General features: G+C 41.0%; 1 protein-coding gene across 1 annotated transcript in view; it reads right to left on the reverse strand.

Moving 5' to 3' along the window:
* The window catches only part of Zdhhc5 (zDHHC palmitoyltransferase 5), a 27,468-nt gene extending 8,924 nt beyond the window's left edge, over window positions 1-18,544 (reverse strand). The window contains exons 1-3 of the mRNA XM_034495901.2: window positions 18,373-18,544; window positions 13,764-14,927; window positions 5,878-5,999 (exon numbers count right to left, since the gene is read on the reverse strand). Of these exons, the coding sequence (XP_034351792.1) occupies window positions 5,878-5,999; window positions 13,764-13,867 (226 nt within the window). The 5' untranslated portion in view covers window positions 13,868-14,927; window positions 18,373-18,544. The remainder of the gene's footprint in view (window positions 1-5,877; window positions 6,000-13,763; window positions 14,928-18,372) is intronic.
* Window positions 18,545-19,762: the final 1,218 nt, after the last annotated feature.

The following is a 19,762-nucleotide window of genomic DNA, read 5'->3' on the forward strand; positions in this document are numbered from 1 at the left end:
GTACCTTTGAAATAATGTTATATTTTACAAATCCACAGCTCATATCATAATGCATGGTTAAGAACAGAAGTTTTTCCCTCATATCAGGGATAGCAAGAATATATATTCTTAATTAATTTTTTTAAAATTTAATCATCAGTCTGTGTATATGTGTGAGCACATGTGTGGGGAGGTCAGAGAACAACTCTCAGGAATCAGTTCTCTTTTCAGTACGGGTTCACAGAATTGAACTCACATTTATTTTTATATACAAGTGTTCACCCACAAGTATGTATATATACCACATGCATGGAGTACCCAGAAGCTACAAGATAGCATCAGATCCCTTAGAGTTACAGACTTATGAGCCACCATGTTAGTGATAATAAAACCTGTGGCTTCTTTAAGAATAATAGCCTGTGTTCTTAACTACTTAACCAAATAAATAAATCTTAAAAGAAATAAAAGTAAAATAAGAGCAATCTGGACTGGAGAGATGGCTCAGTGGTTAAGAGCATTGACTGCTCTTCCAGAGGTCCTGAATTCAATTCCCAGCAACCACATGGTGGCTCACAACCATCTGTAACAGGATCTGATGCCCTCTAAAGACAGCTACAGTGTACTCATAATATACATTAAACATTTTTTTTTAAAGTATCTTAAAAAAAAAAAAAAAAAAAAGAGCAATCTGTTAATGGATGCTGGTAACTTTCCCTAGTTCCCCTTACTTTCACAGTGATGCTGGCTATAAGTGAACATTGATGATCTTGTAAAAATGCATTAATATTTTACTTACTTTTTGTTTTTATCTATATATGTATTAAAATTCAACAAAAAATGTATTTAGGGCTAGTGAGATAGCTTAGCCAGTAAAGGCATTATCTGCCATGACTAACAACCTGAATTTGATTCCTGAGACTCACAAGGTGTAAAGAGAAAACTGACTCCATATGTACAACATAAAATGCACCCAATATACACACATACAAAATAAGTAACATAATATACACTCACAAAATTTAAATAAATAAAAACCAATTTTTGTTAAGTTTTTTTTCAAGACATGGTTTCTCTGTGTAACATTTCTCTGTGTAGCTACGGCTATTCTGGGCTCACTTTATAGACCAGGCCTGCCTCAAACTCAGAGAGATACCCCTGGCTCTGCCTCCATGAGTGCTATGATTACTATGATTAAAGGCATGTGCCACCATACAACCCCTCTTGTACTAAATATTTAATTAAAATTTATATTTAAATAAAAAATTATTTTAAAAACATGGCAGAAATCCACAATCTAATGAGTAAGAGAGACTGGGAACTATTAACGAATACTGTGAGATCAACTCTACATAGACTACTGGAACACAGATGAGGAAGTTTATTCTGCATTGGGAAATAGGGTTCAAAAGAAAGGTGCTCAGAAAGTGATATACATATGCTGACTTTCCTTGGTTTACATATTATGAATCTATCTTAAAAGATAATTTACATATCAAAATACATAATTACCTTTCCCACCACCCAACAAACAAATTTCTTGCTCCAAAGGGTCCACTCTTTTAATTCTATTTTTCCCCTATGCTGTTACTCAAACTCCAATTTGCCTCTGCCCTGCTTTCAACTACCAGGAATTATCCCATTTTGAAACAAAGAATATTACTTTCCCCCCTCATATGCAGTAGGCAATTTTTATCTTTATAATTAATCTGGAAAAAATGTGGGAAGAAAAAATAAGTGATAATGCAGGCATTAAAACTGAAGTTTTCAGCCAGACATAGTGACAAACACCTTTAATCCCAGAGGCATACAGATCTCTTGTCTATGCACAAGATTTTGTGTTCAATCCCCAGACTGTAAGAAAATAGACATCTTACTATGTCTATAGATACATACCTATATAAATAAGCCTAATAGTGACATATATAAAATTATGGTCTGTTTTTCACATATGGTCTTACTACATAGCCGTGGCTAGCCTGAAAACTACATAAATCTGCTGGCCTCTGTCTCTCAAAAGTTGGGACCAAAGGTGTGCAATCAATCAGTCATGTCCAGCTCATATGTAAAATCTTCAGGGATATAGCTCTGTGATAGAGTTATTATCTAACTCGTACAAGTTCCTGCATCTAATCCTCAACAATGTAAGAAAACAAAACAAAAAGTCCTTTTAATGTAATATAAGAGTTCTCTCTGGCCAGGCGGTGGTGGCGCACGCCTTTAATCCCAGTACTTGGGAGGCAGAGGCAGGCGGATTTCTGAGTTCGAGGCCAGCCTGGTCTACAGAGTTAGTTCCAGGACAGTGCTACACAGAGAAACCCTGTCTCGAAAAACCAAAAAAAAAAAAAAAAAAAAGTTCTCTCTGGACTATGAAGTTACGTGTAGCATTTGTCTCTGCAATATTCCCAAACAAAAATTTGACTAAAAGCTAAAAAAAATTTTTTTAAATGTGCAGTGCATGCCTTTAATCCCAGCACTGAAGAGTCAGAGGCATGTGGAGCTCAGCAAATGAGATCGGCCTGGCCTATGGAGGGAGCTTCATGACAGCAAGGGATACACAGAAACCCTGTCACAAAACAACCACATTAAATAAAAAATAATAATAATAATAATAATAATAATTAACTAAAGATAAGGAATCTCCTTCTGTTGCCTAGACTGGCCTCAACCTGGGCTCATACAACTGTCCTACCAACATGTCATGTACCATCATCTTGGCACAAAATCTCACACACACCCTTTCAACAGGAAAGTCAAATGCTTGGTGTTTTTTGTTTTTTTTTTTTGTTTGTTTGTTTGTTTTTTGTTTTGTTTTGTTTTGTTTTTTCCGAGACAGGGTTTCTCTGTGTAGCCCTGGCTATCCTGGAACTCACTCTGTAGACCAGGCTGGTCTCGAACTCAGAAATCCGCCTGCCTCTGCCTCCCAAGTGCTGGGATTAAAGGCGTGCGCCACCACCGCCCGGCAAATGGTGTTTTAAAATTTCTGATTTTCCACTTTATCATCTATAAAACTCAACTCACATACATGTACACGCGCACATGCACACACACACACACACACACACACACACACACACACACACACTCCCTTCTAAACTTAGCTATTTGAAAGTAATGACCTTAAAAACATTTTAAAAGCTAGGCAGTAGTGGTGCACACTTTTAATCCCAGCATTCAAGAAGCAGAAGCAGGTGGATTTCTGTGGAGTTCAAGGCCAGCTTGGGCTACAGAGTGAGTTCCAGGACAGTCAGGGCTACAAAGACACCCTGTCTCAAAAAACGAACAAGCAAACAACAACAAAAAATTAGAAAAAAAAATTACAAATGGTCATCACAGCTTTCCATATAGTAAGCTACTGAATATCTGATGAATGAGTATTAATAACTCACTAAAATATCCTTCCTTTGTTTTTGGGCCACAAACCTCTCACAGAAATCCCAAATGATCAGTAACACTGAAGCAGGCTTCGGAGCACAATGATGGTCAGGAAAACCTCATCTCATTTGCTACCCAAGTCCACTTAGAAAATCATCTTATACTTGCGAGGAAAGTAGACGTCATTAGTAATAGCTTTTTGTTAGCACATAGTCTCTTTACTCATGATAGTTCTTATTCTCATCCCCTTCTCAAAGAAGGGCCTACTCCTTCCATGAGCAGAACTTCCTATATGCATTGGAGAGGATCCCACTTCTCTAGATTACTTTCAGTTTTTCCTATTCTTCAATTTAGACTTCACATTCTTCTCTGGCTCAATCTCCTCATGCTTCTGTCTTGTAAAAAGTTTGATTCTCCCTTAAAATATTCTTCTACCATCTTCTACCAACTTTGCTTACTTCTTAAAAAAAGAAATCTAATACTTGCTGACTGCTTGCATTTTCCATTCACTGCCTGCAATCAACTATAATTCAGGTCTATCTTCTTCTTATATATATATAAATACACTACTTAAACTACTATTAAGTTAAATTTTTCAGCCAGGTATAGTGCTTCACACCTGTAATTAGAGCACTCAGGAGGCTAATGCAGAATTCAAGGCCAACCTGGACTAGAGTGAGAACCTGTTTAAAAATAAAAATAATTTTTTAAGGAATCGGTTCTTAGTAAACAAAACAAAGGGCGATTTTGAGTTACTATATTAGTAATAAGTACGTTACTTCATGAATTCTCCTTAGCTTTCTCTTTCTCTTCCTTCTTGTTCAATCCCTCTTCAATGGCTATTTCTCCTATATTCATAATAAAAATGGCAGAAGTGACCAGATCTTACCTCATCTCTTTCCTAAACTGACTCTTCTTTCTCTAGATAATCTTCCTCTTGCTGTCTCAAATACCATAGCTGCATATTCCTAAAACAAAGTATTTAACTCCTACTATTCAATTGCCCACTGGTTAACTGTACCAAGGAATACCTCAAATTCATTATCTAGGTCTCAGAGTATAGTGCTTTTTGAAGGCCTGGGTTCAATCCTTAGCATGGGAAAAATAAAAGCAAATATATAGCCTATTTAACATTCAGTTTATAAAAGTCAGCAATATTTCTCCCATGTTATAAACCCTGAAACTACCACAATAAAACTATCCTCTCCCACCTAAGTGCTACACAGGCCTAACCTTGTTTAGCTTCTGAGTTCAGACAAGATCAAGCATGTTCAGGGTGGGGTAGCAGCAGATTATTTTTCACTCTGCTCTGCTCCATTAAGCTGTCATAAATGATTCTATTGAATCTACTTCTGAAAAAGCTGTAATTCTAGTCTTAAATTCAAATTTTCATCTAGTTTATATTATTGCTAAAGCCTGTACACTGTCTGCAGAATTATATTTGTAAATTTAAGACATCTTTGGTATGAAAGGAAGAAGTATAATATATTTACCAGAGGTTTACTTGTTTAATTTAGCAAATGAAGTCCTTTACAACCTGGGTCGGGGTTTCTTTTCTGGGCTTACCATATACTACATTATATACAACTCCAGCCTTGATGACTTCATCATTCCATGGGCACAAGCTTCTGTATATACTTCCTTTGCCTGAAACTGCCCTTCTATCCTCTACTTGGTTAAGTCTCTCACCCATTCTTAGCAGTACTTCATTAATTTCTATGAGCAAATAACCACACCTGTGTCTATGTTCTCAAGAGACCCTTATACTTACTTTCTCGTTTGTACCTAACACCACTCGGTATACAAGATCTAAATAAATTTCTGAATAAAACTCAAAGATTTGACCCAAAGAAGCAGGCCGAAGTGCAACCCCTATTCAAGATGCTATTTACTAATTGATACCTGTTGAGAAAGAAAAAAATCAGCTTCTCTAATGGAATGACATTGGGTATCAAGCCCAGGAGCAATAGTAGACCAACACAAAGCAGACTCCAGTTTGCCTGCAAATGTGTTAGTTTGTTTTGATTTTCCTTTTTTGTTTGTTTGTTTTGTTGTTGTTTGTTTTTGAGAGGAAAAGGACATGAATTTTGGTGGGTAGGGAGATGGGGTAAGATCTTAGAGGAGCCGGGCAGTGGTGGCGCACGCCTTTCATCCCAGCACTTGGGAGGCAGAGGCAGGTGGATGTCTGAGTTCGAGGCCAGCCTGGTCTACAGAGTGAGTCCAGGACAGCCAGGACTACACAGAGAAACCCTGTCTCGAAAAAACCAAAAAAAAAAAAAAAAAAATCTTAGAGGAGCTGGGGGATGGGAAAAAATACAATCAAACTATAAAAAAAAACCTTAAATAATAATACAATTTAAATAATAAAGGTCTGATCCAAAGAGAACCAGATTAACTACATATTGTGATATATATTCTAGTAACAGTATCCAAGAATCCTACAAACCCAAAATTAATTGTTATCTGCTCAAATAATTATTGTTAATAACAACAGGGAGCTTACATGAGTGTACAGAAAGATCTTACCTCGGGGGAAAATTCCTGGGTCCATAAAGGTGGCCATGCTGAAGTTGGCCAGCACAAAAAGAAACATAATTGCATTGTAAATGGGCACTGCAGGTGACACATACAGGCTTAGTCCTGGACACCTGTAAACAATAAAGAAAATAAACTCCTTTGACACCAGCACAAATCTATAGAGATTCAGCCTTCTTACATATATGTAATTCTTAGGTGATTTACCTCTGACATCTCAGATTACCTTTATCATTCCTATCCATCAGTATCCCAGTTTCCCATAAAACTGTTCAGTTTACATCAGAATAGACAGTCTTGTATTAACCCGCTGCATCAAAGTCTGGTTCTTCAGAATCTTTACACAGCCTTACAATGTATCCTTATCTCCTTACAAACCAGAATCAAGAACTAGGGATTGACTAGAGAATATCAACTACACTTCTGTCTCTGAAGCAACTTAACGTTTCTGGACCCATCTCTCATTAATGACCTGCTTAATACCCAAAGCATGTAGATGCTACCTGCCTCTCTAGCTGCCCTTCCATCTTTATAGATAGTTTTGAACCAGTCTCAACTACTTTGGGTTTCTCCACTGTCACCTATCTAGAGACTAATTCTAATGGTTAAGAATTGAAAATAAAAATAATTCTGAGCATGGTGGCACACACCTTCAGTTCCAGCACTCAGAAGGTTGAGGCAGGTGGATCTCTGGGTTTGAGGCCAGACTGGTCTATGGAGTAAGTTCTAGGACAGCCTAGGCTACACAGAGAATCCATGTCTCAAAAAGACAAAAATAATAATACAAACAAGAATATGTATCAGAACACAGAAATTAAGTCAGGCACAGTAGTGCACACCTGTAACACCAATACTTAGAATTCAGAAAGCACAATTGCCAGTTCAAGGTCCATGTAGGCGCCATAGAAAAAAACGTTCACTTTGGCAGCACATACTAAAATTAGGATAATACAGATCATCTTGGCCTCTATGCAAGAATGACATGTAAATTGTAAAGCATTTCATAAAAAATAAAGAACAAAAAACTAGATTTCTCTTGACATCTAAAAATGGAGCAAAGAATGAGAGGAAAAGTTAAGACAATTTCAGACGAAACAAATCCTAAATCCTATGGGAGGCTGGGTGAGAGGGTCACACATATCCAGTATTCATAGCATTCAAATCAAGAGACATGCTTTAGATACTTCTGACAAGAAAAACAATAAGGAATGCTAATGTAAGTCTGACTTCAGGTTCTTTTAGAGCCTAACTGTGAATAGAGAGGCTGTCCTCTTTTTTCCCAGGAACCAGTATTATCTCTTGTCTCAGCTCAGAAAGAACTTCCTCTTCACTAGGAGACATGGAGACATCGGCTAAATACCCTAATCTGCTTTGTGTGGTTGAGAATTTAATCTCCAGAATAAGGACAGCATCTGCCCTTGTCCCTTTTACTCAGACAAGAAGAATTTAATGAAGGAAAAGATGGGCCTGGGATAATAAGACACCACTGATATCTGAAATACAACTTAACAACAGTCAAAAAGGTGATCCATTCCCTTTAAAACAAAAAACACAACTGTAAACAGTGGTGCAGGACAGTTTAGAAGTAGTGGGCATCTTAATTAGATATAAATAAACCAATGAGACACAAATCTCTGTCACTACTATCCATTTTTTCAAAATCAGCCATCCATTTAAAAATGTATAAATACTACTAAATACTATTTATGTGTCAGGCTTTGCAGATAGTAAACATTAATAAACTCATTGCTTCTCTTTACTGGATTATATAGAATTGGGAACCATAATAATAAAGACGGCTGTCAAAGTGAAAACATCCCTTTAGCCGCAGTTCCACAGTATTCACAGAAAGGCCCTTCCTCTGTGAGCACTTCTGCTCAGAAAAGATGTTCTCATGTCATGGCATGAGTTGGAGTAGAACATAGGAAGGAAGAGTAGCTGCAGAGCCTACTTCCCAGGTTTCTCACGAGGGAATGAGAGAAACTAAAAACCAATCATCCAGGTCAGAGCCCCTCCCTAGTACTTAGCTGTCCTTCAATTTCCACCTGAGGAAGAAGAGAAAGGGTGACTCATTTCACTCCTACAGCCTGGGAAGATAATTAGAAGGAAAAAAAAATTAAATCTTTAGAACACTGAGGTGCTTGTGATTTAAAGTTCTTAGAACTGGTCACTGTAGCCCCTCAACTCAGAGCCCAATCTGGTCTTTCTTTTTTCTTATTATTTTCCTGCTCACACCCTCCCATTTGTTTTTCTGAAAGAGGGTCTCTTTGTGTGGCCTATTTCATCCTGGAACACTAGAATACCCTCACACTAACTTTGGAACTGCTAATATTCCTGCTGCTTCAGCCTCCTGGGTGATAGTATTACATACAGGCTGTGCCACCACACCTGGCTCAACTCTTGATCTTTTAGCTCCCACCTTTTCTTCAGTGTCATTTCCAACAAAATAATTCAATCACCCAATTCCTTGTGTATCCTGCCAAACTTTACCTTTAAGCCTCTATCAGTACATTTCAGTGAAATACATAACAGTAAAATTGAGTCTGTTGTTAAAATAAAGACTGTCCCCACAATGCCAGAATGTTAAGTAACTCAAATAATTCACTTTCATTAACAGTGTCTTCTAGACTCAGACGTGCAGCTTCTAGCCTTAAGGACTCCAGCTGAAGGAAAAAACCACCTCAACAATCTGTGAGGAGCAAAGCCTGTTTCAGCCACACCCTATGTTCTACTTGTCTTGAGGAAAAGCTTTCCATGTTTTAGCACTCTGCTAGATTCTAAGATGACCACCACAAGTGGCCTGTTTGAATCGGTTGCGTTTGATAGAGATGTAGCCAGCCTAAGGAGAGAAGTTAGGACTTGTCCTTAGCTCTGTAAGTAATAATCACAGAGCCTGAGATGTTTAGGGAGTGGCTGCAACTCAAGCTGAGTCACTGATGGGATTCCCAGACATAAACCACCCCAGGTAGAACAGGTTCTTCTGCCTACCCATTCATTATGCCTATTTTCAATGCCAAGTAGAAGGGGAAGTGGGGGTTTCAGTAGACACTCTCCTGAAATCCTGTTCCCTAGCACTTCTAACACTTCCTACTATTTAAAAGAGAGAGAGAAAAAAGTCAAATTCCTAGAAAGAAAAACTCAATCAAGAAGTTTTAGATTCTAATTCTTTCTCAATTCACAGGAAGCTATTAAGCTTGCTACTTGTCACATCAGTTATGAACTACACACATGAAAATAAAGGAGCATGTATGAAAAGATGCTAAAATTCTTTTGTGGGGGAGAGGGAGGTCCTGTTCTTTGTTTGAGACAGGTTCTCATTATATGGACCAAGCTGTTCTCTTACTCAAAGATCCATCTGATTGCCTCCCAAGGACTGAGACTAAAGGCACGTGCCACGATTCACTACTTGAATTCTTTTTAAATCAGCTTGTATTATACTAAGAATTCACCAGACACAAGAAAAATCATCACTATCATCAATTATCACTCCAGTTCTTTCATCCTTAATCCCATCTCCCCTATGTGAGGTACTAGATATTCAGGGACACTTAAAGCTGAGGCCTAAAGAATATGCCCATGCATTCCACCCAAGCCTAGCAAAGTGCTTGAGTATTTGTTTAGTGTTTCTTGATGAAAAAGCTAGAATGAATGCCCCATTTCCAGCCTAGAATTTCATCAAGGACTGTTCCATAAAGCTTCTAGAAAACAATTTGTCCTCTGAGAAGTTCCTAAGTTTCTCTTTACACTTGCTTTTTCTATACCCTATAATTTCCAGCAGCTGAACCATGTAAGCTGTAGGACCTGGGCACTTATTCCTGGATAAGGAAAACCACACCGGAAGGAAAGGAACAACCATGCTTCAATTAATGCCCCAGATCACCAGGCTGTTCCCACTCAAATCAGATGCTAACACCTCCATGGGAAAGGACAGGAGGGGAGAGGGGAGGGGAGGGGAGGGGAGGGGAGGGGAGGGGAGGGGAGGGGAGGGGAGGGGAGGGGAGGGGAGGGGAGGGGAGGGGAGGGGAGGGGAGGGGAGGGGAGGGGAGGGGAGGAAAACCCACAGAAGCTGTCCAGTTCTATAGACAGAAAGACTGGAAGAGACCTAAGGCAGAATCTGAAAGGAAGCAAGTTAGGCCACAAACTGGACACTGGAGAAACCACCTGCTTTTATTCTACCGAAAACACAGATCTCCCTACCTCTTCTCCTCAACTTCAGAAACGGAAAATTGAGACTTAGTACTTGGGAACACTATAGAGGAGATCAATTTAGTGATTCCCAATAATGCTGCCAGGAACTCTAAGGTCTTAGGCACTCTGGAAAGCTGGACTTGTATAAATCTCACTTGAACCCTAGCATTTGTGATTTTTGTTTTATGTACTGAGATTCCATGTAAGATGCCATCTAGAAAAGTTCACACAGCTGAAATAAAGTGTTCCAGTTTAACTTCTTTATAGATAAAAAGAAAGAACTGAGGTCCAAAACATTAACAAAGTACCAAACTCAGTCTCCTGACCTCAAAAGCCAAGCATAGTGACACTCAACTTTAATGCCAATACTTATGAGCCAAAGGCAGGCAGATCTCTATGAATCTGAGGTCAGCCTGGTATACATACTGAGTTCCAGGCTAACCAAAGCTACATAGTGAGACTATCTTAAAACAACAAGATGCAGCCAGAGATGGTGGCACATCTTTAATTCTGGCCCTTGGGAGGCAGAGGCAGGTGGATCTCTGAGTTCAAGGCCAGGCTAGTCTATACAGTGAGTTCCATGACTTGCTCAGTGCTACTACACAGAGAAACCCCCGTCTCAAAAAAGCAAATAAAAAAGTATTAAACTACCACAGATAGAACCCAGATGCAAATTCTATTATGTAACCAGGAAGATGCAGGTTTACTTAAGCAGATATTCTCCTACCCTAACAGTGAAGACAGAAATGAATTAAGACAAGTTGCTCGCAGCTCCTGCCTGGCTTTAGTACTGAATAAATGAAGTCAATGAGAAGGAGGACCAACTCTAGGGAGAACCTCAACTACTCTTAGCAGACTTCTCTGGGGCAGAACAGAATCATTATTTCTTTGATGACCAGACCTAACTGGTAATTTCTGTTCATAGCTTTCCATACTTAACAAAGAAGCATGGAGGGTAAATTGCTCCTAATTAGTTGAAGCCTACATGCCTCCACTAATTACGTCTGCCAGCCGAAAAGACTCTTCCTCGTGCTCCCAGTCCTCCAGGCCCCAAAGAAATTATCACCTGGGACCTAGACTGATGTAAGACTCGTAACCTAGTGAAAAGAACAGGAGGGTGACAGAGTAGTTACAGATTTATGGCCCCACATAGAAGTGGGTTCAAAAAGAGCCTTCTTCATCTCTTCATTTGAAACCATGAATTCTTTCCCATGGTATAGATTTAAACAGTGTTTTCCAAGGAACTGCATCTCAAAAGGAGAGGAACGCACAGAAGAACCATTCTTGAAAGCCTTGTACCTCAACCCAGAAGGATGCTTATTTTGGAGACACTTCAGTCAAGATATCCAATACCAATACCTTTTTTTTTTTTTTTTTTTTTTTGGTGTCCACTGAGGGCACCAAAAAAAAAAAAAAAAAAGCAATAAAGTAAAAACAACAAAGTGCTTATGACTGGCTCTACAAGTTGGACACGTGAGGCTTTGGTAAGAAAAGGGAGCCCAGACATTGATCCTGTGGAAACTAACGATGGAAGAATTTCACCTATGATTTTAGGCTCTCCTAAATTTGAATTAGAAACAAATAGTCCATTTTTTCCCTAGGCTAGGGATGTAGTTTTATGTTAAAAATAGTCACCTAGCATGCACAAAACTCCAGAATCAATCCCCTGCACCACGAAAACAAAAAACAAACTTTTTGCTGCAGCTGACACAGGAGGGAAGCAAAGAATGAAAAAGTAGTAGAAACAGCTTCAACTATCGGTAAGACAATGCCTGTCAGGACAATTCTTTTGTGGGCAAACTGGTGTAACAAGCCACGCACTTCAGTGGTTCCAGATTAACAAGTTAAAATACAGATTCTGCATGCTCAATCTCAACAACAGTTTGGAAGAGAAAAACCACTTACTGCCTGAATACTTTAGCTACTACAAGAGCTTGACTCCCAAAGGAAAACAGACTTTCCCAGCAGGTAGATCTAAAGGTATTACCCTGATCCAGTTATACATCTCTCTTGACCCAGCACAACACTACTATACAAAAAGAGATAAATACCTCTTACGTTTTTTATTTTGCTTACATATAAATAGCAAAAATCAAAACATGTTGACACTGAAGCACTCCTCCCTTTGCTATTTAACATATCAAGGGCAGAATATGAGTTACACAGGTGACAAGAGAATGAAGAATGAAGATCTTAGTTCCCTGATCACTCCAAGAGGTGCAACTGGAATACTAATTCAATGACTCAACCGTATACAGCTCAGAAGGATGGTATAGATTCATTTTAAACTAATAGAAAAAAATTAGATGGCCACACTGGGAACAGAAGGAAAAAAAAATCAATCTCCTTCAGTAAAACAAACATGGGGGGCTGGAGAGATGGCTCAGAAGTTAAGAGCACTGACTACTCTTCCAGAGGTCCTGAGTTTAGTTCCCAGCAACCACATGGTGGCTCACAACCATCTGTAATGGGATCTGATGCCCTCTTCTTCCATGTCTGAAGACAGCTATGGTGTACTCATATACATAAAATAAATCTTTAAAAAAAAAAAAAATATGAACAAAGTCTTAAGCTCCTAACTAGGAAGGCTGAAGATCCTAGACTCTAAGTGAGGTATCTTTGAATGCCGACTACTTCTCCCATTAGAATTAATGAGTACAAGAACTCCCACTCCTTTTAGTGGGAACTAATGCAAATGACTCTCCTAGTATTTTCTTCCCAAATAAAACTTGTTCTTTCCTAGGAGCATTTACTTCTCCAGACCTTAGCTCTTACAAGTATAGAAAAAGCATGCAGGTAACATTAAAAACAAACACTGTCTCATTAGTATATCTTAATTCCCACAGCGTTTGGAAGGCTAAGGCAGGAGGATCATGAGTTTAAGGCCAGCCTGGGCTACATAGCAACATTCTGTCTCAAAATCCTCAACTCTCAAAACCAATTCTGGCAGAGAAAGGTAAAAATATGTATACAATCCAAGAATTCAGAAGGCAGAGGGAAGAGTAACACAAACTTAAGGCCAAACTGGTCTACTTATAGAATGCCAGGTCAGCATCGGTAACATAGTGATACTGTGTCTCAAAAACAAAAAAGACCAGGGGCAATAACAACATTATCAACAACACCTCCTCTCTGAGGTACTGAACTTTCACAATTCCAGCCTATGTCTCAGACATGCCAGATGTGTTTGCTATTTGAAAGACTTAAGTCAGAACAGCCTGGTGGTGCAAGCCTTTGATCTCAGCACTTGAGAGGCAGAGGCATGTGAGTTCATGGACAGCCTGTTCTACATAGCAAGTTCTAGGACAGCCAGGGCTCTGAAGAGATCCTGTCTCAAGAAGAAAAACCCACCAATCAATCAATTAAAAAAAAAAAAAAAAAAAAAAAAAAAAACCAACCCAACAACAAAAAAAATTTTAAGTCAATTCTAGTTCTCTTTTTCATTTCAATTTCTTGAAGCCTCTCTGTGTGTTCCTACTTCCTTCCTAGTTTTGTATCACCTATGATGGAACTAGATAGGAAAACATGAAGACATCTATGATTCCAAAGTAGAGTAGAGGAAACCAACAGAATAAGGCCAGGCAACTAGTTGACCTTCCAAATAACTAATGAAACTGAAGAAATAATCTTCACTTTCCATGGTGTGACCGGCCCCACCACTGTCAAATGCCACTTTGGAGAAAACTCACGTAAAGGCAAAGAAGAGTGTTGTAGCTCCCACTAGAAATATGGCGGCTGCTGAGACCGGTACATACTTGCTGGGTTTGAACCTCTTTCCAGACTCTGCGGGCATGTTGGAGCTCTGATGAAAGATGTGCCCTGCCGCATAGCCCAGGCCCACACAGCGGCAGAACAGACAAGAAAATGGGATGAGGGAGACAGAGAGGAAAGAAACTGGGGAAAACAGAAAATGTAAAATTATCACCCTTCCCCCTCCCAAATAAAAATGAAGGTCAAAAGATCTCAAATGAAGGAAAGCACATGGGAGGGGGAAAGGTGATTTCAACTGATTAAAAACCACCTCCCCAGAATACAGCAGAAAAGGAGATTAAGAAACACAACTTGTACAGTTTAAAACATGAAGACAAACAGTAGGCTGTACGCATGCAAACAGTCGCAGGTGGAAAACATGCAGAGTCAGGCAGATCAAGGTATAGCTCATGGATGGAGGCAGGTCTTCAAAAGGGAGGAATAAAGTATTAGGGGGTGGGGAGGGCAGGAAGCTTTAACTCTTCTGAGGAAATACAAGAGCCCTTCCACAACACCACACTTCCACAAAAATATGAGCAGCACCTAAAAGGTGTGCCCTGGGTTTCTATTTTAATCCAAGAAGGAACTTGGTCTCTTCCAGCTTAAAGAGAAGCTGATTTTCTTAAGTGCAGTCCTTGTCCCTTTCCAGCAGTCTTCTCAATGCCACCACTTTCACACCTTGACTTCACCAGGGCTGGTCGTCTGGCAATGGTGATTTAATTTTATTTAGTTCTCTCTTGATGGCCAAAGTTGGACAACAGCTGTTACAGGTTCAGTTGTAAATCCTTTTCCTTGAATGAGAAGAAAAACAGACAGCAGTATTGCCTGTTTTCAATCTCTTCTTGTTATTCCCAAGCCTTTTAAGGGCTCTGTTTCCCATAAAGTTCATTAAAAACTAAAAGGAAATTTAAAATCCTTGAAGCCATGTCCTTTTCAATAAGCAGAGTAAGATGAAGTTGGTTTCACCTGATGAAAGTTTCAAAGATTACTGTAGATAAAGTTCCAAAGATGTCCCTGTTTCCAGGTTAGTCAATGTCTCCGATCTTTTGTCTTCAATCTTGGGCTTCCTGGATGCAAAGTTCAAGTGGGATATGGTGCTTTACCTGGAGAAAACCAAATTACGTTTATCAAAAAAAATTCTTTCATGGTATTTCTTAAGAACGACAAAGCTAAAACCCCACAGGCTACTGCTACAAAGTGTCTTTTGAAAGAAAGACTATTTTCCACATCACTTCTATGCATGTAAGAATGAACTGTAAATGGAGTGGAAAGGCATTCAGAATCCTCCACCTTTTTAAGGGCTACTCTGTTTAGAAGGAGAACCTAGTCTAATGTGACCTAAGGTCATCCAAGAACTAGCTCTTATAAACCCATCTCTCTTGACAGAAGTACAGTAACAACACATAGCAAGAATATAAAAATCTAAAAACAAACAAGGGCACAGGAGTAAAGGGCACTGCTAAAACAGATTTTTCTCTTTGGACAAGGAGGTTATTTATTCCTATAATAAAGCAAGGAAGCTTAAAAATAGGACAGTAACTATCATTTCCTTTTTTGTGTGCCTCTTTCTATGCCTACGGCTTTTAGCTACAACACCAAAGAGGCAGAAATTCAATTTTTGGACTTTTGGGATCATCTACTAAGGATCCAAGGCAAAAAAAATTGTCCTGCACCAAAAGGTGAAATATTCTCTATTTCAGGAGAAACTAGGTTCAACAAAGGGATTGTTGGTCCTTTTCCTCCAAATTCAATAGTTTTTCATTCCTAACACTGGCCTATTCAGAGGTAACCTAAACTCCTCCTAATTCAATATGATTAGAGTAGCAATTATTTCTGTTGATCACAGTAACAAAACAACACGAGCACCTTAATTTTACAGGATGCTTTTCATCTGGTGATCTCAAAGCACTTTACTCACATTATCTGGTGACAAAGTCCCTTATCCTATTTTATAAAATTGGAGGCTAGAGAATGCCTGGGGCCATTGCACTGAATCACTTGGGTAGCCAGGTTCTGAACCCAAGAGTATAATTGCTGACATAGACCCTTTCTACCACACCACATGCCTAATGATATCTTGGAATCTACAGACCAAGGTTTCTGCTTAAGTTAGAATTTCAAATGAAAGCAGTGCTATTCCCCACAAGTTGTCTACTAGTTGATACCAATAGCAGCTATTAAAACATCGAGAGAGCCGGGAGGTGGTGACGCACGCCTTTAGTCCCAGCACTTGGGAGGCAGAGGTAGGTGAATTTCTGAGTTCGAGGCCAGCCTGGTCTACAGAGTGAGTTCCAAGACAGCCGGAGCTACACAGAGAAACCCTGTCTCGAAAAACCAAAAAAACAAAAAACAAAAAAACAAAAACAAAAAACAAAAAAACAAAAACATCGAAAGATCCAGACAATGAAATACAAATGTGTTCTGGAACTTTTCACTTCTTTTCTTACCTAAGACTTAGAAGGCAAAGGAGCCTGTTACTGTCACCACTCAGTCATGGTGGTGAACGCCTTTAATCTCCACACTCAAGAAGCAGAGGCAGGTGGATCTCTCCAAGCCACCCTGGTATGCACAGCTTCCAGGCCAACCTGGGCTACATAGTGAGACTTTGTCTCAAAAGAAAAAAAATTTTTAAAAATTTAAAAAAAAAAAAAAAAAAGGATGGGAGGCTGGGAGGGAGGGAGGTAAGCAACATTAGAATGAAGGTCCAAAGACTGCACTAAGTTTTTATGGTCCTAAAAACCAGATCCTATTTAGTCCTGATTTTATGCTTATTTCTGTTTCCTGACTTTAAGCCTAAATATCTTTACCAATTGGAACAAGTAAACTGCTTGGTTTGTAGACAGTACTATTAAAGGAAATGTTTCCCTCAAAGCTCCAAAGATAAAAGGCAATATTATGTAAAGTGAATCCTATACTATTGCAGATCACATTTACCACAGAATAAACGCCACACAGCCTAATTCTGCCATGGGACAGCAGTCCATGCAATTATAGACCCACATATTGAAATATACATGAGACCATCATCTGAAATGTTGGCATATATATCAGAAGGGACAAGACAATTTATTGGGTATAAGTAACAACACACCAACTCTTATCAAAGGAATGTGGTGCAGAAAGAGAAGGGACGAAACCGGAAAGGTGAGTGTGGTTCATCAGTCACACTCTGGTGTATCCACAACAGTATCACTAAAGTGGACAAGAATGTGCATGACACATGCTGACGGAGGGGGAAAAATCTTGGGAGTGAAAATATGTATGTATAAAACAAACAATACAGAACCAGGTGTGGGGATCCTCGACTTCAATCCCAGCATTTGGGAGGCATAGGCATACAGAAATCTGAGTTAGAGGCCAGCTTGGTCTACAAAGTGAGTTCCAGGACAGCAACGGTTATGTACAGAGATCCTGTCTCAAAACAACCAACAATTCAAGATATGTAGTTTGAAGACTTTCATAAGGTTTGATATAAGTAGGTCCTTTGGAGCAGTGCCATGGACAGCACATGTATTATTTGTTACAATAACCAAGCTTTATAGCCCAGAACAGTAAACTTGAATATATAGAAACAGAGATGTCATATAGAAGAATGCATAATGCTATTAAGGAAAGATCCAAGTAATAGTTTAAAAAGTATTATCATCACAGATCAATATAGGTGCTCAAGTACCTAATGATAGAATTCTTACAAACATTAGGTGAATTTGTGTGTGCTCATGAGCACCGGGAGAGATCAGTCTGATACAAAGCAGACTCACACTGGGATAAAAGGATGGAGATCTAACCTAAGATTATCCTGGACAAGATGCCATTAACCAGGAAGTAAACCCAAGAGGGCAAAAATGGTCTGCAATGTAACATGTATCTGATTATACGACTACTTCTAATAACTTTAGTCACTTTCTTGTTTCTCATTTTAGTGGTTTCATTTGGCCAACTGGTTAAGGAACTTTAAACCTCCCTAAGAACAGACGGTTCTAGATAAAATATTGTCAAATACATTCAAGTCCTACTTGTAAAAAGTACAAAGTACTAAAAGCATGGAGCACCTGGCTAGTGGGGGGGTAGGGAGAAGCAGCAGAAGGATGGGAGAAAGAACAGGTAGCCACAGGACGAAGCTCTAGCCAAAATAAGTACCAGGGGAGTGGAGTGTAAGGGGCCTGAACCGCGGAGCGGTGAAAGGAGTACAGTTCCCAGCTGGAGCGAAGAAAGTCATCACCGGGGGGCAGAACTGACCACCCCTGGCCCAGAAAACACGGAATCCACGGAGCGCAGGGCCGGCCGGAGCTGAGAGAACCGCGGGCCGGGGACGGAGGGGCGGCGGCTCTGCAACTGGGCAGCCCGGCACCAACCGGTTCCAAGCCCTGGCGACCGTGGCTCTCTAGACTCTGCGGCCGTCCGTTTCGGGGCCCATACAGCCCGAGGAGGGGTAGGGCCTTAACCTCCTCCCCTCCGCAGTCCCCCTTCCCTAGAGGTCACTCTCCCCTCCCACCTCACTAGTCAGGCACTTCCGGTTCCGCAGGGGCCAGCGTCCCCGGTACTCACCCCCGGCGCGGCGCCCGTCACCGCCGCTGTCGTTGTCACCGCTGTCGTTGTCGCCGCCGCCTCCCAGCAGTGCCGTCTGGCCTCTGAGAGGCAGCGCGCGGCCCCCGCACGCTCCACGCCCGCCCCGCCGCCGCGCGCTCCCGACGGCCGACGCTCGCCTCCGTGCCGGCGCGCGGCCGTTGCCCTCGGCCTAGGGTCTGTAGCCCTCACGGCGTTCCCATTGGCTCCCAGGCACGGGCGCGTGCGACGTCCCTCGCGGGGCACGTTCTTCTCATTCATGCGGCTCGCGCCTCCGAGCCCGCCCCCGTTCACTCTTCCATTCACCCCCTAACCCCCGCCCCCACGCCGCTCTGGGACGTGCGCGCGACCGCGAGCGACCGCGGCGACCTCGTCTTCTGATTGGCTGCAGGGGCACGGCGCCGCAAACACGTAGTGATACGAGGGCGAGCTCGTTTGGCCGTCGTGTCTGGCTGATGGTCGGGAGATGGGTATGGCGAACTGCGCAGGATTGGGAACGAGGAAATGAGCAGGCGAGGTCTTTCTCTTCCTTTGTCCGCTTTCCAATTTGTAGTGTAGCCAAGAGAAACTTTTAAGAAAAAAAAAAAATTCTACGTATGTACCGGAAGTGCTCAAAAAACAAGCTGATGCCCTTTCTTAGTTCACCAGCCTCCTCCGAGTTAGCCTGGTACAGTCCTGACAAGCGTCTACGATAGCCAATCACCGGTAGGCCTTTCCGGCTTCCTTCCTTGCCTCTTCATTCATTGGTGTGAGGATTAGGTAGGGCAGCCCCCAATTTTTTTTTTTTTTCCTTTAAGGAATGAAACTTTATTTAAAACAATCCGTTGGCGAAAGCGTCAATGGAGTAAATTCTCAGACCATGGCAGAATGCCTGAGTGGTGGTATGGCCTGGGCTATGGCTCACACATGGAGGAAGGAGGCGGCACGGCCAGTAGAGCAGCCTAAGGAGAGGGTTCTGTCACGGGCTGCGGTAGATGAAGGAGCGCGGTTGCTATCCCTAGATTTATAGTGCTCGCCATTGGAGTCAAGCACCGGGAGTGTCCGCGGTGAGAGGCGTAGGCACCTCCACGACTACACAAGGGATGGGCGCCCTGACCTCACCCAATTTGAGAAAACAGGCTGAAAAGTCTTTCTAGAATAGCTCCTGTCCCTGGCGAGCTGCTGGCCAACTCTCCGTAGATCACGGCACTACATTTTGCCCTAATTAGGCTGAGACAGCTGTGGACCCAGTAGCTTTGCCATAGGGCTCTCCTCTTACAGCTTCAGGCCATCTCTCATTTGTAAAGCAGCTCTGTTACATAAGAGCCCTTCAAAAAGATATCCCACGAGCCACTTCCCTGAAGCGAAGGTCTCTGGTTCAGGGTGATTTCCA

This window comes from Arvicanthis niloticus, chromosome 2 (assembly GCF_011762505.2).
Source record: "Arvicanthis niloticus isolate mArvNil1 chromosome 2, mArvNil1.pat.X, whole genome shotgun sequence".
NCBI lineage: Eukaryota > Metazoa > Chordata > Mammalia > Rodentia > Muridae > Arvicanthis > Arvicanthis niloticus.